Below are 23,755 nucleotides of genomic sequence, written 5' to 3'. Positions count from 1 at the left end.
ATGACAACTCCCTCCTCTCCCTCCTTCCCCGGCCTCCTCACCTTTACGGCATCCGTCCCGTTGCTAAGTTCATCGCCGACATCTACCTCTCTAAAACAAGTCAATTTAGCTTTGCCCGGTTTTGCACTTGGTACGAGTGTCATATTATTTATGTTCTATTGTAACTTGCTTCTGTGACTCAGCATCATTTATAATATCGGTCCATGTTAGCACATGTGACTGAAGTTTGTTTTCATTGCTGTATACTATTCCATGGTGTGACCATACCACAGCATGTTTACGCATTTAACGATCGACGGACATATGGATTCGGGAGACCGTCGTGAACATTTTTGTACGTTTCCTCACACTCACGTACACACATCTACTGCACTTTCCTCAGATGTGCGCACAGGAGCACAATGGCAAGATCATAAAGTGCGTCTCCGACCTTAGCATGTCACGCCAGACTGTTTTCCGAAGCGACGGCACCCGTCCGATCTCCCGGCGGCAGGAGTTGAGAGTCGCCACTGCTCTGTCCCCACTTCGTTTGCGTCGTCGTAGTTATTGTTGCCGGGTTTTTTTGGGGGGGGGGTTGGGGGGGGAGGGTAGTATATGCCTGTGGTATTACTTCTCACTCCTTTGATCACAAATGAAGCTCAACACTTTTTCATATGTTTACCGGCCATTCGGATTTCTTCCTTCGTAATGTGGCTGTTTCTGTCTTTTACCCATTTTTTATTGAGCTGTTTGTCTTTTTCTTATTGTCTAGTAAGAGTTCTTATATATTCTGGATGTAGGCTTTTTGCTGGCTTTACATGTTACAAATATCTTCTACTTTCTGGCTTATTTTCCCTTTTCTTTATAGTGTCTTTTGATGAATGCACATTCTTAATTTTGACATAGCCAGATTATTCTAGTACTTTTCAGTGCTGGTTTAAGGTGACCTAAGCCACCTTTAAAAACTCTCAATTTGTTTCCTTAACTGAAAAAACCACCATATACATGTGTTTATTGTGAGCTTGAATTGCGTTACAGCTGAGAGCTCGACAGATCTTCTCTTCAAAGAGAATGCCAGTGACAGTAACCTTCCCAAATGCTCTGCGTCTGAAGGTCACGTTCCTCGTTTTCACAGTAAGGGAGTTAGGTCTCCCTTACAACCCAGACCCTTTAACTCATTGTGATTCCGTCTGGCTCTCCTTCAACAAAGAGATCCTGTGGCACATACGATTACCATGTTTTCTATAACTCCCGCTGTGCAACATCCCGTACCACCTTATGGTGCTGTTACATACGCGTGTGCGGTCCACATGGGTGGAGGTCCCATCTTCCCAACTGGGCTGGAAGCTCCCCAGCCTCAGAGGATCTGAAAGTGTATCTGCATGTTTCCCATGGTGCTTTGCATTCAGTAAGCATCTAGAAAAGCAATGATCGTGTGCAGGGCCCATGAATACTTAGCTCTTCAAAGAAAAAACCAAGTTATAAAGGACGTGAGACAGCCGGACTTTCTTTTAAGGATTAAATCGATTGTCATCGTGCTAACGTGTAATCAGTGTTTGCTGATGAGTCAAGCCGTAGTTCAGCCGAGGGGTATCGTCACCCTCCTTTTCTGGATCTTGCTGCTGAGCACTTGTCTGTCTTCATCCCTGCCTCTTCTTCCCGAGGGGTGGGGTGGGGCGCAGAGAATTCAGAACATGGATAATCTACTTTGTCTTCTTGCACATCTTAAAATCTAATATATATTTGTGCTCGTTTGCTTCTCAGATGGAAATGAGTCCTCTGGAAAATGCAATCGAGGTGTTGGAAAATAAGAATCAGCAGCTGAAGAGCCTGGCCGGTCAGTGTCAGACCAGACAGATGCAGAATATCAACCCCCTGACCATGTGCCTCAACGGGGTGATCGACGCCGCGGTGAACGGGGGAGTGTCCAGGTACCAAGAGGTGAGGCTCGGGCCCTTGGAAACCCCGAGAAATCGCATCCGCGTGCGCACATGGGGTACGGGGGACACGGAGTTCTTCGTTACGTAGAGCAAACATGTAGTAGTTGCGATGTATATTCACTCCATTCCCCGGCCCGTAATATTTTGAGGGGTGTGTGTGTTTTCTTAGAGGAATAAAAGTAGTGAGGGCATTAGGACCATTTAACATGTATCTACCTAAAATCATTTCCCTGAGCAGAGCGGTTCGCGGGCACGGGAGAGTCTGATCTTGTTTAGACGGTGCCTTAGGTGGACGTTGTATCTGCCCCGAGTTCTACACGGGAAGGCACAGCAGCTCGGGCAGATGGAAAGTCATTTGAACGTGTAAAGCCACGGAGCTCATCCCTTCGGGTTTGCCGTTCGCTTGTTTGTGTCTCAGAGACACCGATTCTACAGTCTCCGCTCATCCTCACACCCCCCTCCCTCCTCTGCCCATTCTGACCCCGCCCGCCCCGGAAATCGCTCCCTCGGGTCACAGTGGCGTCGTTTCTTTAGAAATGCCGGGTCCTTACAAACTCCAGCTGTGCCTTCCGCTCCCTCTAGCTCCCCTGAAGTAAACGATTATTCCTTCCCTTCCTAGGCATTCTTCGTCAAAGAATATATCTTAAGCCACCCCGAAGACGGCGAGAAGATTGCACGGTTAAGGGAACTGATGCTGGAGCAGGTAAGCCGCAGGGGCAGGTGAGCCCCAGGGGCAGGTGAGCCCCAGGGGCCGGGGAGCCGCAGAGGTGGTGGCCGCCCGCCCTCCTGTGCGGGCGCGTCCGTGCCGGGTTGGCGCATTCACTGACGCTCTAGAGTCACCTGCATTTCTTCTTGTGAATTTCTGCTTTTTTTCCCACTTCGATGCCAAAATAAATTTAACAACAGGTAGCTCTTTATGAAGAACAACTTTATGGAATGTCATGAAACATTCTTTAAACGTTCTCTTCCTAAAGACTTGCTATAGGCTTACTGCTGGCTTTTCACTCAGAATTTGGGGCTCAAATAAGTTCAGTTCAACTCGAAATAAGTGACTGAATGAATGAATGAATGAAAGAGAGTCTTACTTAAAAGTTATAATAAGGAACTGGACAGATTTTTCTTTAAAGCCACATCATGTTTTGTAGACTAAGCCAATAGATGACATGATGTGGACAAAACTAGATAAAACTTTATCATTTTCTACTCCAAAGAAGCGGAGGGTTTTTTATTTGATTCTCTCAAGTACAAAAAACTGGAGTGAGTCATCTGTGTGTCCCCATTGACAGCTCCCAGCCTGAAAATGGCTTGAAAACCTCTGAGGTAGGCGACCTGACGATCGGAAGGCTGGGCTAAGTAAGAAGTAAAGACATTTATACTCACAAAAAATGGAATACGTGTAATAAAACATGACAAGAGCATCTCATCCCACTTGGTGATACCAAATTACTAACCAAGTAAAGGAGGCCCTTTTTGATTAGAAAACGAGGTTGTATCTGGTTTTAGTCTGTATTTTAGGCTCTGCAGGCCCAGTCCACAGACCTTCATGTTGGGGGCCTGGCCTTGGGGTGGGAAGTGGCTCTGCCGAGGTCCGTGGCCGGGAGAGGGTCCGTCATGCAGCTTCCGGGTAAGGGACAGGGGTTACTTGCAACTGGCCTGCGAGGAAGCCGAGGGTAAGGCGCGTTCTCCGTGTGCCGGGGCGAGGTGGGTGCTGGGCCTGAGCGCCTCGGGTGCCCCAGTTCTGAGCCTTACGGACCGGTCCAATTCCACCTTCGTTGATTTTTGGAAATCCGTACTTAACCCGGCAGTGTCCTGGGAGTAGCTCGCCTCACCCTGGACGCCGACTGCTGTACCCAATGTGACCGAATCTTTCCCCAGAATCCACACGAAAAGGGCCAGGAAGCTCTTAGGGAAACTAAAATCAGGGACCCCTCATGTCCCCCACATCCCGGCTGGTTATGTGCGTGGGGCCTGAGCCACAGCTCAGGAACTGCGAGGCCTCTGTCCTGGGACGAGCATTTCCAGTGACGGCCATGCAACCTTGGGTGAGTCACATCGTCTCTGTGGGACTCGGGCTAGAGAGGCCAGTGTCCCCTCGGGACCTCCGAGGTGGTGCAGAGAACTGTCCTGCAGACGTGGTGTGCTGTGCCCTGCAGTCTTTCCCGGGCGGCCCATGTCCAGTGACTGAGGAGGAGATGTGAGGCCGCCCGGGCCCAGCCAGCACCAGGCTCATGGACATCACGGGTCCGGAGCCCCTGGTGCCGGCAGAGGCGATGGGACCGCCCCGCAGCTCAGCTTCCTTTGTGAGTCCTGCGTCTGCCCCTCCCACCCCGGGCCGTGATCCCAGGGCTGCGCCCCAGTGAACATCCTGGTCCCCGGTCTACTCCTGGGGACCCAACCTGCAACTTTGTATGGACAAAAGGGATGTTGCCTAATAGCATTTAAAACGGAGAAGTCTGAAGGCTGCCGTGCTTAGGCCTCCATCCCGCACCCCTTTGTCACGGGGGCCCCGTCATCTGTCACGGGGAGCAGTCTCCCGTCAGGCCTCAGACACACACTCCCCTCGAGCTGTTTCCTTGTCCCTGATGTTCATCGCAGGCAGTTTTATCTCTACGCGGACCTGCCGGTGGTGGGTGGGCGTGGCCACGGTTCGGACTCCCTAGGGCGGGTGCTGGACGCTCCGAGCCCCCAGAGCCAGTCCCGATCACCCGCGCTTCCGTATCATCCTCGCAGGATGTCACGCTAATGCGTGACTGGGTTCCGTCCAGCCGACGAAGTTCATTCTGTTGGCCACGCCAGCATAGGGCATTTTTTAAAGTGTAACAGAGAGCTAGCTGCTCAAAGCAGAGGAGTTCGGCACGGCCGATAGTGGAATCAAGCACACGTGAATGTTTCTGTCCCTTTCTTTGGGTCCCCAGAGCAGGACCTTGTTATAAAGTAGGAGCGATTCTTTGCCACATTATAGTAAGTGAACAGGAATCATGTTTTTTATCAAAAACAAGAAGCGTAGCAATTCATGTTACAGAATTCTCGTTCAGTTTTTACTTCCTCCTGAGAGGTTTTGAAAATCGGGGGGAGGGATGGGTGGGCACAGAAGATCCTGATGGAGAGAGAACAGTAGTGCAGAACAGAGGGGGCCACCCAGAAAAGAGACCCGAGTAACACCAGCCCTAACAGGGAGCAGCCCCTGTGCCCCCACCCCGGGGGAGGGCCGGACGCCTCACCGCTCAGAGGGGTTGTTACAGCCCCGGAACCCCCGGAAGGGGGACTCAGGGTCGCAGGAAAATCACGCCTGGAACTAGAGCGCCCCGAGTTCAAATCCCCACTTGCGCTGTACCGTGTGGAGGGTTCCCCGACCCCGCAAGCCCTCAGCTCTGCATTCGGGAGTGTCCGCATCTCGTCGGGCTGAGAGGATTCGCCGAGTGCGTGGGACAGTGCCTGGCCCCTGAGGGCAGCCACTGAGCGAGGCCTTCCATGCTGATTCGGGGTTTTTTTTCTTTTCTTTACTATCAAGGCACAGATTTTGGAGTTCGGTTTGGCCGTGCACGAGAAGTTCGTACCGCAAGATATGAGACCCCTTCACAAAAAGTTGGTCGACCAGTTCTTTGTGATGAAGTCAAGCTTGGGGCTCCAGGTGCGTCCACAGCGTCCCCGGCGGGGACACCCAGGCCCTTGCCGGTCGCTGTCTGTTAGAGAGACGATGAGGTGATCAACAGTGACATCTTTTGGCTTTTCTACCACACTGCACCGTTTTTCCAGGGAGCCCTCACATACTAAAATCGCATTACCTCCTTTTTGCCACGCTCAGCTTTTACGAAAGCAAAAAAGCAAGAGAAAGCGTGGTAGATGCTGGCACGTGTCCTGAGCAGACGTCACGGCAGAGCGCGCGCCTACTGCATGGTCTGGTCCGTGCGGTCACCCTTCTCACGTCTTTTCTTCCTCGTGTCTGTAGGACTTCTCCGCGTACATGCAAGCCAGCCCGGTCCATTTTTCCAACGGCAGCCCTCGCGTGTGTAGGAACTCGGCCCCTCCCTCTGTGAGCCCAGATGGTGCCCGGGCAATTCCCAGGCGCAGGTATGTCAGAGTCTTAATGATTGTGCACACCGGCACCCCCACAAGCTGGTCCCGAGCGGTTCCCCCATTCTTTATGGCGCAGTTTTGTCACATCCGCTGCTTCTTCATGGAGCAATCACCCCGCGAGGCAGCCGCAGACACCTGCCTCTGGGGGGGCGGCCGCGGCACGGCAAATAGGCAAACACAAACATCCGACTATACGGAGGCAAACGGGGGACAGAACGGGATGGATCGGCCGTTTTCCCTGTGGTTTCACACCGAGCCGGCGTGTGGTAAAGCGCCGCTCAGAGGCTGTGTTAACGAGCGTTCTTCCCGCCCCCCCAAACAGCCCGCTCAGTTACCCCGCCGTCAACCGCTACTCGTCCTCGTCGCTGTCCTCGCAGGCCTCTGCCGAAGTGAGCAACATCACGGGCCAGTCCGAGAGCTCCGACGAGGTCTTCAACATGCAGGTACCGCCTGGCTTTTGGTTGGGCCGTGTCCGCGCGTCCACTGGCGGGCAGCCCCCGCGAGCAGGAACGCGACTCGAGGACAAACCTTGAGGGGCCGATCAGCCCCTCACGGGCACTCAGAACGGCCCCGTCCACTCTCGGACGGCGTGAGCGGGAGACGGAAGAGGCTGGCGGGCCGCGCGGGGTTGGGGGGCGCCTGCCGGTGCTCCGGGCAGGGACGCTGGGGCTCGGCCCCCCTCGCCGCCCCTCAGGGCCTCTCGCTGGCTTTCTTCCTTAGAACACGTGGTTCAGGGGTCCGTTATGAAATCTCTCTACTTACGTACAGGTCAGAAAATTTCTGCAGTAAAGGGATTTTTATGGAGAAAGATAGAGTTTGGGGATTTTGGAGTCACTCTGGCAACAGAAACTTGACGTGGCCATTGCTAACACAGCAGTTATGCGAACTCGGTAGCACCGAGCTGAGCTGTCCTCACCAGGACCTTTGACAAAGGGGCCAAAACGTGTCACAAATACGTGCTTTAAACACGTTTTTTGGGGGGAAATGAGAAGCACGTCTCTGCCCGCCGGCAGCACCCCGCTGCTTGCTGGGCGCCCCAGGCCGGGGCCCCTCCGCCTGTCTTCCGTGGGGGGAGGGGGCCGAAACGGGCACCGCGCTGCTCTGGCAGGGGTCACACCGCCCCGTGTGCTTCCAGCCCAGCCCGTCTACCTCCAGCCTGAGCTCCACCCACTCCGCCTCGCCCAACGTGACCAGCTCCGCGCCGTCCAGCGCCAGAGGTCAGTGCCGGGGCGCGGCGGGCGGAGCCCGGGAAGCCTGCCGGCCCGCGCCCCGGTCACGGTCCCCTCCCCTTCTCTTCCCAGCCTCTCCCCTGTTGTCCGACAAACACAAGCATTCCCGAGAAAACGCCTGCCTGTCCCCGAGAGAGAGGCCGTGCAGCGCCATCTACCCCACGCCCGCGGAGCCGTGCCAGGTGAGTCTTCGGGGACGGAAGTGCTGGGGGGGAAACCGAGGCGGGGCCTGGGGCCGCCCCCGCCTCTGCGTGAGTGCGCGGCGCCCGCAGGGCCGGGGCGTGGGGGGCCCGGGGGACGGGGGTGAAGGGGCCGGTTCTGCCTGAGCCACGGCCGTGCCCCCTCTGCCGCCCTGCCGCCATGCGCCGGGGCCCGGGCTCCCCCCCCACCCCCGCTCTTCCCGGGAGCCGGCAGGTGCGGCCGTCACGCCCCCCCCCCCCCCCCGCCCCCCGGACGTGGAGCCAACGCGGCCCCTCTGAGTCTGAGCGAGGGCTCGGGGGCTTCGAGGGCGCAGGTCCGTGGGCACCCCTAGTTTACCCGGCGTCGGGGCCTGGCGTAGGGGAGAACAGTGGGCGTCAGGCGCCAGCTGGCCGCTTTTCCGTCCGGCTGCGTCTGGCTGTGGGGGAGGGCGCGGGGGGCTGTGGAGGAGGGGCGGGGGCCGGTCCGTCGGTTCATCCGTGCCGGTGGTGCCGGCGTCCCGAGGTCCCAGGGCGCCCCACCCGCGCAGCTCCGACATCGGGCACGGGCCATGGCTGCGGTGACCCCGCCGCGTTTCCCTTTGCGGCTCGGGCGGCGGAGGAACCGCGCGGTGGGTTCCATCTGCTCCAGGGGGCGCGTGGCCAGCGCGGGGCCTCCCGCCGCCTTCTGTGACAAGCCCCCGGGCGTTCTGCTTTGGGTAAAGGCGAAGCATGCGTGTGTTGCCCAACCGTCAAAAGCGCACATTGCTATGGTGCGTCTACTTTTAAGGACTTACACCTTTTAATGTATTTGGTAGAACCACGTAAAATTGGCTCTTTTTGTGGCTTAAAAGTTGCAGAATATTGACCCGTTCACGTTTTAACCTAATCTAGGGTTTAAAATGTGAAGCGCGTTCACTAGAGATTTTTTGAGCAGCCGTAGTTCTCCTTTAATTCTTTGCCTCTCATCTTGGCTTTTGTGAGTACAGAGAGTGCATTGCTTAACTGCTACATTTTATTACGAAAATTCATTAACCATTTTCATTTAAAATCTAAGACGAGCTTTTTAAGCACTCTGTTCTTGTCCTCAAAACCCTTGGCTCTTTCCCGTTTTTCCTTAAGCATAATTTAACTCTTCGTTCCTAGGCTCACCCTCAACCACAGACCAAAGGTTCAGCCGCGAGGTCACCATCTCGTGACCTCGGTGTCGCGGGTCAGCGTTTCGCATCATAAAAACAGATTCTGTACCTTTCAGAGGCTGCTGTTTAACCACATGGGAGACGGGGCCTTGCCGCGCAGCGACCCCAACCTCTCGGCCCCCGAGAAGGGTAAGCGAAGGCGCCCCCTCGTCCTGCGCGCACGGGGGTCCACGTTGTCCTCATCTTCTCCAGCCCCGTGTGTCTGTGTGGACGGCCTACCTGGCTCACTTGCTCTTTTAGGGGGTCAGTGGAAGAGTCACTTGTGATGCGGGCTTTAAAAACAGTCTCGTAGGATTTAACAGCGGACTGTGGGCAGGTGAGGGACGCGTCTGTCAAATGGCCTTTGGTGTCCTTCATCGAGTCACCCAGGCACTGCTCCCTGAGGCCGTGACGCCAGCCGGGCTGCTAGCTCAGGGCAGGGAAGGTCGCGCCTCCCAGACTGAGTCCCCGGGCCCACCCCCTGTCCCCCTGCCAGCTCATCCGTTGCTTGTGGCGACTCAGAAACTATCTAAGAATTACAATCCAGTGCCCAATGGAGTGTGCCTCGAGGCCACACACGAAAAAGAAACACGGGCATTGCGGATCACGGCCAGTTCGCATCGGTCGCGCGACAAGGCAGAGGACAAAGGCAGGGTAAACGGACCCGCCGTGCGCAGGGGCGGGGCCCGCAGCAGGCAGCATTCGGGGTCACCCTCCAAGCGCCAGCCGCCCCACAGCGGGAGGCTCAAGCGTGGTGTTCCCGGGGGCGCATGTCAGTCGCCTGTCGGGAGCTGGACTGCGCGGTCCTCTGAGCATGCCGCTCAGCGCCGACACTGCCCGGGATCACCAGGAGTAGTGAGGCCGCAGCCAGAACTGTTTTAAAACGCCGATTTCACTTGAACTTTACCAGTCCAATGTTGATTTGATCTCTGTCTGGAGAAATTAGAAATACGGTGTTTTTCTCATCCCCTCTACCAAAGACAGACAGAAGTGAATTTAAAGGGCCCAGAGAAGAGGTATTTTAAAAAGTGGCCCTTTCAGCCCATTGCATGAGCAGCGAAGATGCTAAAAACGTTGGCCTGCCAGCCGTGCCCAGCAGGGGGCAGTGTGTGCACAGGGAGCTGGCGAGGTACCGCCTGCCGTGCTCAGCCCTCGCAGGACTGGCTGCTCCGCGTTTCTGCATCTTACTGAGGCGTGCCACAGGCGCACCGCAAGAGGAGCGCTGCTGTCCGCACCCTGAATTATTTGTTTTAGGGCGCACTTCAGGCTAACGCGTTGATTTCAGGAACGAGGGTCCTTTTCTCAGAGTTGGCTGACCGGACGATGTGGCCGTTGCGTCCCCGTAATTCGGCCAGACAGTCGAGGCGTTAGCCGGTCACTGCCCCCCCCCCCCCCGTGGGAGTGCCGCTCGTCCAGAAAGTTCCACGACAAACTCAGTCGTGAACTAGTCCGGTGTCCGCGCCTCCGTCCGTCGCCCAGCTCCTACACACGTTGCTCTCGACACGTTTCTAGTCTAAGTTTTGCTCGAGAGACAAGCAGACGCGGCATGACCCAGTGCAGCGTCAGCTGTGACCCTGAGGTAGGCCGTCAGACGGAGTCCAGTGCCGAGGAGGCTTCCTGGGCGACGCCGGCGTTTTTGCTCTGGATACGTCCGACTTTCTTCGAGCGCCCGAGCGTCCCGAGGGCCCCGAGCGCCCCGAGGGCGGAGCGGGCCGCACGTTCTCAGCTGTGTTATTGTCTTCCAGCGACCCCCACCCCTAGCAGCTGGAGCCTGGACAGTGGGAAGGAGGCCAAGAGCATGTCGGATGGTGGGAAGCTTCTCTCCCCCCCTGTCCCTCCAAGACCCACTGGTGCGTATTCGAAGCGTTCGGAAATCACTTTCATAAAGTAGCTTTTACTGACTCCTCCAACCCGTGACTTCCTCGGAGAAGGGTAGGCACCGGTGTTGGAGGGGAAGCCTCGGAGCGGCGGGCCGGGTTTTCCGTGCTTGCTCTCTGCCAGGCTCCTGTCACGCGAGACCAGACAGGGCCACCCCGGTCCCGGCCCGCTGCACGGCAGGCCCCCGCCGCAGGGTCGGGGACGGTGCCCTGACCCTGCTGAGCCTCGAGCATTCCCTCTGCCCTTGGGCTTCACCGCCGCGTCCTCCTCGGCCTCTGCCAACCCAGCCACGTTCTTCCATCCTCCCGCGAGCCAATGCCAAGGCTCCAGGCTGCCCCCAGACAGGACTCGACCCCTGTCATGGGGATGGGCTTCGGACCAGCCGGCCTCCCGCCCCTGGGCGTCTGTCATGTCTGGAGCTGGCCTTCCGGTCGGCTTTGTCAAGGGACTGACTTAGACTGTGAGAACCACTGAAACTTATTCTTGAGAAGTTTTTTGGTGAGTTTATAGCCACAGCCCGGTGTAAGAGAGATTGTACTGTTTCCTCCACGGATTTGCCAGGGCCGATCATATTTCACCTGCTATATTTCAGCACCTTATTTTTGTTTTTTTGCCTCTAAGAAGATAGAGATGACTCTCTCTCTCTCTCTCTCTCTCTCTCTCTCTCTCTCTCTCTCTCTCTCGGCGAGGCCACCCTTGGTTGACCTCACAGATTGCAAGGACCTTGTCAGGTTACATTCCCTTATTTTTTTATTTTTCTCATTTTTTACGCCTGGTCTTCCTCGGTGGTCTCCCCTCCAAGCACTGGCCAGGCCCGGCCCCGCTCAGCTTCCGCAATCAGACAGGGTTGGGCGTGTTCAGGGTGGCGTGGCCGTAGACTGACTTTCTCTCTTTTTTTTTAAAACAAACTCTGCTGCCCAGTCTGTTCCCTCCTTGCTGGAGCTGAGTCACCAGTGGGTCTGAAAGGCCTGAGGGGTCTTTACACAGAGCAACAAATACCTGGGCTTAACAGACAGTCCGCGTTAGCATACCCTTGTGACCGGGAGCGGTTGAGACTCACGACCCAGGTGATTCGTGCTTCATTCATGGTGCACACACACTCCTTCGGGCAGCCTCTGTTTTAAACCGGGCTGTGCCGCTGGCGTTGGGAACTTGGATTTTCTAAGGACAGTGACCGTGCTGGTAGACAGGCCCCGGGCCCGTCAGACTTGGAGACAAGGAGACGCTAGAGCTGTTTTAGGTCGCGGTGGGAGATGCCTTTCCAGTGCGACACCTGTGCCCATGCAGCGGGGGGGAGCCCAAGTGGGGGCGTCGGTGATCGCCTGAGTCCGGGGGGGGGGGGTCCCAGGACGCAGCGAGCCCTGACGTCAGCCACAGCGGCGGCGCACAGACGGCTCCCAGCCTGGCTCTGCACGTCCGCGGTTCCCCTCCCCGTGCGACGCCCACTGTTGGCGGGAGAGGCGTGCTAACGCTGGCGTCCGGACGCGGCGTGCCAGGTGCAGACCGCCCGACGCCACCCCCGCGGTCACGGCCACGCTCCCCGAGGGCGCACGGGCTACCCCGGCCTCCCACGTGAGCGCCGCGGGGCGGCCTTCCCTCTGCGCCGACCGCCGTCCTGGTCTGTTCTGTGTCGTCATCCGTGGTCACTGTCGGGGGGTCTGTAACTGTCCGTCCCTCTTCCCCTTGGCCTTTCCGTAGTTTTCTCATGAGTTACGAATCCCGTGTGACAGCCGGGGGAACGGCGCCCACGACAGAGCAGCAGCCCCTGGCCCCACAGAGACTCGTGTGGAGATGACATCTGTAGTGGGGACGGGGGGGAGGGGAGACCTGAGCGCAGGCACTAGGCGGAGAGGGAAGCGTCTCACCTGGCGTCGGGCCGGCCAGAGGCTCCCTGTCGCCTTTGGAAGGCTGGGCGTGTGCAGCGGAGGCTGCAGGGAGCAGATTCCCAAGGGCGCGTTTAGGCCGCCTGGCTGGCCTGGGTGTCCCCACAGCTGCCTGGGCCCACGTCAGCAGCTGCTCCCGAAGACCGCCCCCCGCCCTGCGGACCCGCAGGCGCCTCAGGGAACAGACTGCACAGCTGAGAAGCACCCGGCCTCGGGGGGCGGGAAGGGGCCCAGTCGAGGCCCTGTCATTGGGCTAAAGCCTCACCGGTGCCTGGTCACTCATCGTCCCTCATCTCGACGCCACCATCCTCTGGGCATCGCTCCGTTTCTCCCCCCGCCCCGCCCCCGCCCGGAAGCTCCTGAGCAGTGGTCCTCCGCGTGGGTCCACACACGCAGGGCGCGCGCAGACGGCCACCCGTCTGGTTTTTCTGAATTAAAATGCAGTTTCTCTTCGCAGCGTCGCCAGCAAGACACACGGCGTCCGTGACCCTGTCGCCCGCCGGGCGGTCCCCGTTGAAGGTACGGGCTCCCCACCGGGCCGGGGCTGGAGGCTGGCCCCGAGTTCCTTTGCCCTTAAGACCGTTCCTTGGTCCACCAGTGAGGTGCTCTCGTTTGCACGGACCAGGCAGAGAACGTAAAGCAGGGGTAGGGGCGGAGGGGTGACCGCACACGCGAGGCTCGCCTCGGGGGCCTGCTCCGGGCATGCGGACCTTCGTCTTCAGGTCGACAGCTTCATTCTGCACATGGCGGCAGCGAGAACGTACGGACGAGTTAGCATAAGCCCTGAATCAGGAAAGAAACATGGTCCCAGTCTGTCCCCCGGGACGTTTTCAGTCTGGTTTTTTAGTTTAAGGGACATTTTAAAAAGCAAACAAACAAAAAAACCACTTAAATTGACAATGTTATCAAGACCTACTAAACATCTTCCCATGCTTTTTGCCTTTACCATCAGACCCACCCATTTTGACTAAGCCAAACTCAGCTTTTTCCCTTATTCTGTGTTCTGCCAAGGTTTTTGTTTACATTAGCTACACACTCGATCACAAAAAGGCAGTAAAGTGAACTTTAAAAATTCTGATGAACAAACCGGAAAGTGTTGAAGGCCCGATGTTTGGATTGCTGTGTAGACACGGGCTGTTTCACGTCTCTAAACATACAGGAACCCTAACGAAGGGAAAGAGGAGGATTTAGTCTCTGTCCAAGTTGAGTCGGACTGTCCGCAAGGACTGGGGGTCCACGCCGGCCTTGCTGTCCGGAGTTGCTGCCCAGGAGGCCAGGTTGAGCCTGCAGGGGGCACCGAGAGAATGCGTTCGTACCCGAGGGGTGGCTGGAGCGTCAACGCGCTCCATGTCCTTTTCGTTGATGAGATATTTCTAGCTCATGTGCAAGAGAAAGACACGTAAGCTTCAGGAAAAGCACAGGGGCAGGTCGCGACCCATCCAACGCCGTTACTAAGCGGAGGAATTGAGACTCTGAGAAACAAACCCGAAAGGAAATGGAGAAAGTCGCCAAGACGCGCGATTCCGTTTGCATCGCCAGCGTTTCTGGTGGAGGGAGAGCTTTGCTGGGGGCGCAGGTTATTTGCTGGCTTTGTCGCCCCGCTGCGACGCAGCCGGCAGTCGTAAGGTGTGTGCGGCTGCATCCCCCCCCCCCCCCACACAGACTGTGGTCCACGGGCTGTGCTGCCCCCCACTGGTCCCTCTGCCCGTGCTCCCCAGGGGGCGCCCCCGTATCGCTGCGGAGTTGACTCCTGCATTTTTCAACTTGGTCTCGCAGGCTAGCAATAGGGCCATAGGAAGCCTTGCAGATGGGCTCTGAGAAAGGGGTGAAGGGTTTCCGTGTCTACCACAGTTCTGTTCAGGGCGCCTCTCCGTAGACAGGCCTAGGCGGCGGCTTTGCAAACAGGATTGGAAGAGTCCGGATGGAGCGTTTGTGGTGTGACCGCCGGGTTACTGTAGAGGGCACTCCGCCACCACGTTACAGCTTTGTCGAGCCGAGAAGGCCGTTTGCTGCAGGCCCTACCTGAGAGTTTGTCAGCAGTTAAATGGCGGGGTTACCCCTGTTGGGGAGACTGAGCTTACCTGCCCTGTTTTGAACTTGGGGTCTAATTTTTGACAGAAACAGCAGCGAATTGGGATCTCTTCATTGGCCACGCTTAATTTTAGGCTCCTGCTAAATTGTGTCTACTGGCCTTATTTAGCTTTAAAAAAACAGAGGTCGAGGTGAGGTTAGTCCAGGATAACATTTTTCAAAGTCTGGCGCATGGAACATTAGATTTACAGGCCGTTAGGTGATAAGCAACAGCAAAAGGTCTGGGTCAGACTCGTTCAGAGAGGAGCAGAGCGCACCCCTCGGGACAGGCTTTCGACTCCGGTTAGGGGCGGACGCGGCATGTCAGGATGGGGGCCACGCCAGACAGCTGGCCTGCAGGAGGGGAGCAGGCGGGCAGGCCCCACTGGGAGGGGGCAAAGTGGGGAATTCCTGCCCCTCTGAGACCCAGAGACTGAGCCGCTGTCGCAGGTCCTTTAAACAGCCAGACATCCGGCCGAAGCGACAGAACTATGTTTCTTGCTGGTCCGGAGGTTACAAGTCCAAGGTCAAGGTGTCCCAGGCCGGGTTTCCCGTGGCTGTCAGGGCCGCGTCTCCTGCGATCCAGAGCGTCCCGTTCTGTGTGCGCCGCGGGCGTTGATGTCCCCAAATCCGCTCTGCTTCTGAGGCCGCCAGTCCCACGGGGTTAGGGCCACCGCAGGGCCCCGTTCTAAGGCAGCCAGCTCTCCAAAGACCCCCGTCCCCGAGTGCAGCAGGAGGGAGGCGCGGGGGCGGGGCGCCCGGGGCCCGCCGCGCCCGCTCACACGGCGGCCCCGCGCCCCGCTTGCCGTCCGCAGGGCTGCGCGCAGACCTTCGCCGCGCCGCCGGCCGAGCTCCATGGCCCCGGGCCCGCGGCCGGCTCCCCGGTGCTGTCCGGCAGCTGCAGCAGCGGCATCTCCTCGCTCAGCCGGTGCAGCACGTCGGAGGCGTCGGGCTTCGAGAACGCGGGCAGCGAGCCGCCCGCGCAGGGCCCCGGGCCGGGTGGCGGGCCCGACGAGCCCAAGGACAAGGACGGCCGGCCGCCGCGCAAGGACAGCAGGACACCGCCGCCCTACAGCGTGTACGAGCGCACGCTGCGGCGCCCGGTGCCGCTGCCGCACAGCCTGTCCGTGCCCGCCGCGGCCGAGCCGCCCGCGCTGCCGCCCAAGCCCCCGGCCGCGCGCCACGGCCACCTGGAGAACGGGGCCCGGAGGACCGAGCCCGGCCCGCGGCCGCGGCCCCTGCCCCGCAAGGTCTCCCAGCTCTGAGTCCCTGTCGCGGTCACGCGCGGTGACTGCTCTGCCGTTTACAGGAGAAAGCGAAGTATGAGGAGAAGACACTTAGTGTAGGCACTTTAATAACTTAGCTCTGTCTTTACGTGAATGGAAGCAAAACTCGCTTATTGATATAATGTTGCACAATATTAAAAGTTACTGACCTAGCGCGCCAGATGTCACATGGAGTATGGCTGAATTTCATTAACAACGTTTCTCATTTGAAAGTGGTAAACAGTGATAAAGACTTCTTTTGTATCTTTTTATGTTCGCTTTTTTTACGTAGTTTAATGTTGAAACAGTTTGACAATGTCTTGTCGAACCCTAGGACATGTGATAATGTTATATACTTTTTACTGAATACTTGATACTCCGAGAAAGCTTATTAAGTCGATGTACAGCCTAACACATCGATCCTTACTTTAGAAGACTTTTGCAAGTCCAGTGCGGTTTCTGGCTCCTTCCCCGGGTCAGCAGAGGGAAGAGGGGTAGAGTGGGCTGCCGAGACCGCACAGAGGGGTCCGCGCGAACTCGCGCTGGGAATCGTCTTGTTCTTAAATACGTCTGTAAGATTGCTTTTGACATACGACGGCTGTCTGCCTTCGTAAAGCTACTTTGTGAGCCGGTTGGTAAATGCTTCAGTGTGCCGACACCATGCTGTCTACTGTATTTCTTTTCAAGGTGCAATTTACTTTCAGAGTAAAGATTAAGCAGAATTGGGCAGATTCAGTCAAAGACCCCAGGACAAGCGTTTACTTGAATCTTGCGCTTCCTGACTTGACCGTTTGCTCTACCAAATTTGTCATTGAAGAAGAGCAGACATCCGTGTATTAAACGGGCACAAATTAATGTGTTCCATTAACAAGAATTCAGGAATCAATGCAGGACGGTATTAAATCAATGGTGTAAATGAAGAAAAAAAAAACCCTTAGCGACAATACATTAGCATGATTAAATGGCAGAAGGACTGGCGAGCGGCAAAGGCATTACCTTTGCTCCCTGCACAAAATAAAGGATTCCCCACCAACCCCCATGCTTCCCAGGAGGATGGCTCCAGCTTGAACATTGCAGCATAGCGTCCGAGATCTAGACACGGATACAGTAGCACAGTGTAGGAGTGTAGCGAAAGCACCTGGTATGTAGTGATGTGTTTTGTATCTTTGTTTTTTCTTTTACTGACTGTTTATAACACTCAATTGACAATAGATATGAACTGTATTTTAAATCATACTGTTAAATATTTTCCCTCTTTTGTTGGGAAGCTCACTTTAGGTTCGCGGTGTGTGTTTCTGTTGATAGCTCACCTGGAAGGCAGTGACCACTTTTTTATATTCCCTGAATGAAACCATTCAGCAGGTATACGCTGTTGAGGCTGGTTCTAGAGGTTTTCTATAATAAATGTTCAAGTATTTTTGTACATAACTGGTTAATTTTAATAAGAGATACCATTATGTGTAAAAAAAAAAAAACCAGTAAAAATAAAAGCAAACAGTTGTTGACGCAGTATGATTGTTATAATTATGCCAAATACTTTATGTATGGAAAAAGAATATTTGTACATATGTGCTTTTAACAATAATTCTGCCATATTGACTTTACAATTTTGAATGTCAGAAAAATTAATATATGTTAAAATATTTATGTTTAGCGAAGGTATTCATAATTGAGAAAAGGAACATATAAATTTTAGCTTTGTATCTTGCAAGTTTTGCAGTTGGAAATTTCTCGAACTAGCTTTTGCTTTGATAATAACACTTTGTATTTGTAATCACGCCCTTAAAAATGTATAGAGAGATATATAGGAAGCTCCATATTTCTGTTGCTTTAAAGAAGTAAAACCTTCCATTTAAATAAGGTGACATGCATAAGATAACAAAGCTGCTTTGTTTTCCTTTTCCTCTGTAATTTAATAGATTTGTTGACTAGTGCTTGGGCACAGTATAAATCAGTGTTAATTGCTCTTGAGGCCATTTTTTTAAAAAAGAAATTTTGCAAGGAAGTTGATCACGTGCGTGTATTTCCAAAGCAGCCATATAGCAGAACATTTCAAGAGAGTCTGTTAGCTCAGATGTTCATGTTGGTTGCTGCTGAATGGTAAATATTAAATAAAATTACTTGATTAATCTTGAGATTTCTGTCTTTATTCATGTCATCAGTGTGGCTTTGCCTGGAACAGAAATTGTGTAAATTTATTGGTTATATCATAGTGAAAATTTCAGACTTCTTTGCTGATAGATCCTGTTTTGTCGTGACGCTTTGGTTAATGCAATTCTCTACCTATGAAGCTTATTTACGCCATAAGAACCAATGTTGAAAAGGTAATGGTGGGTTAACATCAGTAGAAACAGCCACATTTACCGAGGTGGCTAACCATTAATCAGTCTAACCAGAACCAATTTAACAAGTCAAACCATCAGAGGTGGTTTGCATGAGAAAACTTGACACAAATAATGGCCAAGTGTAGGAAATATTTGACAAACACTACAAAACACACTGACGGACAAAATTTCTGTTAATGAGGCCTGGCTTTTAATTTTGTGAGACGCTTCTATGCTGTGCTGGCTTTCCGACATTGCTATAACTCAGTGCTCAGTAAGCCATTGTCTACAGCCTCTGTGCCCTCAAATATTAAACCCATTTAAAGGCCATTGCCAATGTCCTGATTGTTTCTCAGCATTAACTAAGTGATTTTAACATTTTTGGATCATTTTCATTACAACCGAGCCCATAAGTGTTTCGATTCTACAAGCGTAATTACAATATGAATAGCTCTGCTCGCTATCTGAGTCTTCTCTCTGGATTGTTATTGATTGTTCTACAAAAGAACAAGAAAAAGAGTAACAAGTTGCAGAGTTTTGCCTTTATTTGATCTTTACACATTAAAAGGTGGCTTGTACCAAAATGAATCTTAGTATTGATTGAAATAAACCTTGCCCTCATCACATAAGAATACCATACAAAGGGTTTTAAACACTGACAGAACACCAATTACTTGACACAACTAATATTATTTCTATATATCCCTTTTGTCTCTTTCCACATCTACATAGTGCATAATTTTTCTATAGTGTTGAGCGCTGGTTCCCAAAGTATCACAGCACAATCTGCTGATAATGCAGAGCTGAGAAAGCACCATCTCAACAGGGCTGGGTCGTGTCTCCGAGGGGGAAGGTCAAGGCCAGATTTCATTGACATTTGGGGGCTCATTTTCAATGAGCAGGCCTTGAGATGAGGTAAAGATCATGATGTAATTGTTTAGGGGTTCAAAGAGTCTTGGGGCAAGCTGTTAATTGGTTCTTCCCATTAGCGATTTGATGGGTCTGAATTCCTTGTATGAACAATAAAGTTATTTGCCTGGCCCAGAAACTCCTGGAAGAGTAAAGTTATGCTAATAAACATTGGAATAGTGAAGTCATGTTCATGTAGACGTAAGCTGTATGGAGTAGATGATGTCAGTTTTCAACGTACGATTTACAAAGTTGTAACAACAGTGGACAGACTACCCTTATTCTTTGTTAAATGTTACAGTAAGTATGTATTTTCACATTATCACATGCAAGTAAAAAACAGAGTATATATTCCATACTTTAGCCATTTCTCTATTAATGGACCTTATATTGTTTTGAGTGTTTCGTGAATACAAAAAATACATAGAGCTTTTTCCCTGGTTTGGATTATTTCCTTAAAATGGATCCCTAGGCGAAGGAATGATTTTTATAGTTCTCTCGCATATTGACAAATTATTTCCCGAAAGTGTTGTACTGATTCTAGCGCCGCCAACAATGTTTTTCCAAGATTGGATATTGATACAGTGTGTTTTTTGCCGTGTGGGAAGAAGATATTGCGGCCTTACCCCCAATTTAAGAAAACGTTAATAGCCAATTAAGTATTTTACAAAATCCTGTGCCAAGGAAATCGATATGCTCATAAAGGAAATGAAAAGGAAGGATGAGAAGACAGTGAAGTCGCCGGCGTTAGCACTTACTTCAGCGACTGTTGAAAGTACTTCATCTCCGGGGGGGGGGGGGGGGGCGGAGATAGCCAGGCCTTTGAAGTCCTCTGTACATAATACTAGGAAATCCCAACGTTCTTAGCACGAGAGCCACGTCGCTTGTTCAGAGTCTACCACTGTCACTCACATATAGTGAGGGAGACGAAAACCTTGAAATGCGGACCAAGGACCCGAACACCCACAGTGAAAGCCACGGTCTGCCGAGGGAACCGTCCCGGAGAAGCGGCTGGCGAAATGCCTGATGTGCCCCGACTTACGGGAGATTCTACTTTTGTAAGAGAGCTGAGGACCGGATGAGAGAGGGGCCTCGACAGCTATACGAGGGGAAAAAGTTAATTCCAGAGAACGAAACATGCTTACAGCGGAAAGTAAGTGTAATTATAGTATACTGTTGTGTACTATGGGTCGGCTATATGTCATATTTACATAGGCATGGAAATGTAAAATATATTGATCTAACCCTAAATTATATCAGAAGGACGAGGGTAAGGAAGAAATATGTGTGTATGGAAAATAAATTCTCATTTTCCACATAGGGATCATAATAATGCCCCAAATTTAGTGACAATCGAAAAGTAGCAATGTAAGATGCTTTTTATTTGCGGGGGGGGGGGGGTAAACGTTAATAACTTCTAAACAGAATAATTGCCTTTGGGGAGAGAGTACGGCTGGGGGACGGGAATGGTGGAAGCGACGCATTTTAAAGGATTCAAACTGCGATTTGTACGCTATTCGGACCCCTGACACCGGTTTCGCGTCTTAAGCTTGTTTTTTTCCCTCCGCTGTAGGGCGGAGCAGAGCCGGACCTGGGGCTTTCTGAGGAGCGCGGACAGAGCTGGCGAGCGGGCACCTGCGGCCGGCTGAGCGGCAGGTACGGAGTGAGGGGCGGGGTGCCTGGCGGGAACCGAGCAAACGGCGGCCTGGTCCGTCCGGACTTCGTCTACGGGGCAGACTCCTCCCTGTTCAGCAGCAGCAGCGCTAAGTGGCCATCGAAACGATTTTTAGACAGAGCGCTAGCAGGAACCCCTCGAGTATCACCGGCTTCCCAGTTCCTTTGGCGTCGGTACAGGGGATTTTCTCGTTCTGAAAAAAGCGCGCGCATGTCTTGGTGTGACGTGGGAACAAAAGTCAACAGCTCCAGGTTATTTCCTGCCCAGAGGGGAAAGCTCGGTGCCTGCGCGGTGAGCTGAGCGTTACACGGGCTTCGGGCCCGGCGCGCAGAGCTTGGCAGAGCGCCTCGCCAGCCCCGTTTACCCGAACCCTCGTTCCAAACCCAGAGGAAGAGCAGCCCCCGCGCTCTCCTCAGGAGCAAGCTTTCCATCCAAGGCTTGATCTCACCCCCCATCCCTGCTTTATCAGCGAGGGGGGGGAGCAGAGGGGGCGTGACTGTGACCTTTGACCTCATTCGCCCCACTGAGAGGATGACTGGGCCCAAAGGCCAAAACAAATATGACTGAGTAGCACCAGCTTCAGATACGTTTCCTTTTCTCGCTCTCTCTCCTTTTTAGTCCCTTTGTTGTGGCAAATTTCTAAGCTTAAGAATGTATAAGAAGTTGGCAGAATTCACTGTATTAAATTTTAAAATTTATGTAAGTCAAAAAATATATATAACCAAGATAAAAGAGCCAACAACAGACTGAAAAATCATTCCTATCAACTATGACAATACCTTTATAAAGAATTCATCTAAATTGCTTTAAAGTAAGGCTATTTACAAGGGATATGTATTGGAAAGGAAAGGAAGAAGTATGTTAATAGGCTCGAAGGATGTGGCCCATCAGAGACTTATGGGCAACAGAAACAAGACACCTCCGGGAGAGACGGGGGCGGGCGGAGATGTCCCCGAGGACAGGGATGGGATCCAAGGACAGAAAAGGGCTCCCTCTTTCCCTGGAGCTCACAGCTTTGGACAGGGACTTACACTTTTTAAGGGATATAGTGGGGATTTGAAGAATTCACCCTGTAGCAGGAGGAGAATCATTCTCTGAGAGCGGCAACGGTGAGTCGGCAGAGCAGGCCTGAGGAGGGGTGCGAAGCTGGGGCCAGCGTCGTCTGAGCCAGTGATGTCTACACACATGCAGGAACCGACGGGCAGCGGGAAGGGCCGCCCGCGGTGTCCGGGAAACAGACCCCGGGCGAGGGGTTTGGGGGCGGCGTTTATGTCGGGAGCAGCACGGCGAGGGGTCGGCGGGGGAGGAGTGGGGCTGAGCCCCGCCAAGCACCTCGGCAGGTGCCGCCGCGGGCTGCGGAGCACGGTCAGGGCCCGAGGCTCGGCGCCGTTCCTGGAGGAGGGGGCGGGGGGCACATCTGCAAGCCACTCGTGCCCACCCCCTGGCGGCTGGGGACAGGCGCACCGCAGCCCCGAGGGGGACCCGAGTCGGGCGCATCGGCCACCGCCCTGCCCAAGTCACTCGTATCACTGCCCTGCGACGCCAGGTCCCCACAGCTGCCAGCAGCCATCGGGGCCCAGCAAGCACCCGACGCTCCAGAATTCTCTGACGTGAAGCTATCCCCTGACTGGACAAAAGAGAAAGGGGCCTGGTCTGCTCCCTTTGGTTAGGGGCGGGGATGAAATTGCCTAGATCCCCACCTACTGGTTTTGGAAACTTGTCTTCAGGTCCTGGGGCTATAAATAGGTGGCGAGGTGCGTACCCACTGGCTAGCCTGACAGGTGACTGTGAGTTCTGCCCCGGACGGGGTTTAAAACCTCCTCTGCAACGGACGAGACATTCTGCCCAGGAAGAGAAATGACAGCAGATGGCGAGGTCAGCTTGTTAGCGCTGTTCGTCTAATTAAAGGCTTTACACATATTGCCAGGTAAAAATCAGCTGTCAGAAAACCCACCCGGTCGTAATGGCTGTCATCAACAAGTCTGTCCTCACGTCCGCGGCCCAAATCCTGGTTACGCGCACGTCCTCTCAATTAATGAGAAAACGGCTCAAATTCCTGAGCTCGGCTTCGCTTTCCCAGACTGGGGGACGGAGCAGGCCCGTCCTGGAAGTCTCCCTCGCCCCGGGAGCCAGGGGCCATCGCGGGCCAGAGGGTGCGTCCAGACTGCTCTGCTCATCCCAGATCTGATTACGACACGTGAAACGTGCGGCCAGCGAAATGCTGATGAAAACGAATGAGTCTGGAGTTCCTATTTGCCCTTTGAAGCCGAGTCCAGTTTGGGGCAGTATCTTGACCTTTCTTGAGACATCTTCATCCAGAATATCAGTTTGCATAAATCTGTTGAGTGAAATTAGCCTTGACTAGCCAAGGGAGAAAGCTCGATTTTTGCCCTCTTCAGAGAAGTAACGAAGACTGATGATGCTTTTCTCACTGGAAAGGAACTGGTAGAGCCAACGGGCTGTATTTTCAAAAGATGGCAGAGAACACTGGTACAGGTTCTCTACCTTCGTACATGGCCCATACATGTACTCCAAGGTGCTTTACCTGTGGGACAGAGCAAAACCAGAACACAGGCATCTGTTCGCCCCGCAAGGCTGTGGACAATGTATGTTCTTCTATAACGCATCCTTTGGAATTCTAAGTGCCTGTTGATATATTAAGTTACCATCACGACGTGTAATTTCTCAGGAAAATACCAACAGAATTTTTCTTAAAAACGACTTAAACAGTTTGAGGCAAAGGGGCGAGACATTAATGCAAACTAGCCTGGAAGGGCACCTGTGCATTCATATAGAGCCTGCCAGAATTTTCAGACATCAAGGAACTGAAAAAAAAAAAAAAAAAAAAGTAAAGGGAAAAGGAAGATCATGAAATATGCCTAGAAACATGATCCGGTTCCTAAGGTAGGCAGACCTCCCTTTGAAGTCAGAAAGAGTTTTACTTACTTAAGAAGAAAAGGGTTTAGTTCTCAAGCAATAACATGTGAAATGATGTTAGCTTAAATTAGCTCTCAGTAAGTAGAGAATGGATATGCCTATAATTGGCTTTGTCATATAAAAATCACATCAACTCAAACCCTGGAGCTCCGTGGATTGTATTTTTTCATAAAGCAAATTTCTCAGCCTCTGGGCCTGTTTCAACCCCACTGGAAGAATTTGGATATTCCCAGTG

The 23,755-nt window shown here is 53.5% G+C and overlaps 1 protein-coding gene across 2 annotated transcripts in view; it reads left to right on the top strand.

Moving 5' to 3' along the window:
* DOCK4 (dedicator of cytokinesis 4) overlaps nucleotides 1-17,810 on the top strand; it is a 282,383-nt gene extending 264,573 nt beyond the window's left edge. For both annotated transcript variants that reach the window (XM_036230498.1, XM_036230496.1), the window contains 11 exons: nucleotides 1,744-1,920; nucleotides 2,539-2,622; nucleotides 5,431-5,550; nucleotides 5,869-5,990; nucleotides 6,319-6,439; nucleotides 7,132-7,213; nucleotides 7,298-7,407; nucleotides 8,657-8,729; nucleotides 10,325-10,429; nucleotides 12,798-12,859; nucleotides 15,226-17,810. In XM_036230498.1, the coding sequence (XP_036086391.1) occupies nucleotides 1,744-1,920; nucleotides 2,539-2,622; nucleotides 5,431-5,550; nucleotides 5,869-5,990; nucleotides 6,319-6,439; nucleotides 7,132-7,213; nucleotides 7,298-7,407; nucleotides 8,657-8,729; nucleotides 10,325-10,429; nucleotides 12,798-12,859; nucleotides 15,226-15,675 (1,506 nt within the window). In that variant the 3' untranslated portion in view covers nucleotides 15,676-17,810. The remainder of the gene's footprint in view (nucleotides 1-1,743; nucleotides 1,921-2,538; nucleotides 2,623-5,430; nucleotides 5,551-5,868; nucleotides 5,991-6,318; nucleotides 6,440-7,131; nucleotides 7,214-7,297; nucleotides 7,408-8,656; nucleotides 8,730-10,324; nucleotides 10,430-12,797; nucleotides 12,860-15,225) is intronic.
* The last annotated feature ends 5,945 nt before the right edge of the window (nucleotides 17,811-23,755 follow it).

This window comes from Rousettus aegyptiacus, unplaced genomic scaffold (assembly GCF_014176215.1).
Source record: "Rousettus aegyptiacus isolate mRouAeg1 unplaced genomic scaffold, mRouAeg1.p scaffold_m13_p_13, whole genome shotgun sequence".
NCBI lineage: Eukaryota > Metazoa > Chordata > Mammalia > Chiroptera > Pteropodidae > Rousettus > Rousettus aegyptiacus.
Note: the sequence above shows the minus strand (reverse complement) of the source record. Positions and strands in the feature narration are given on the sequence as shown.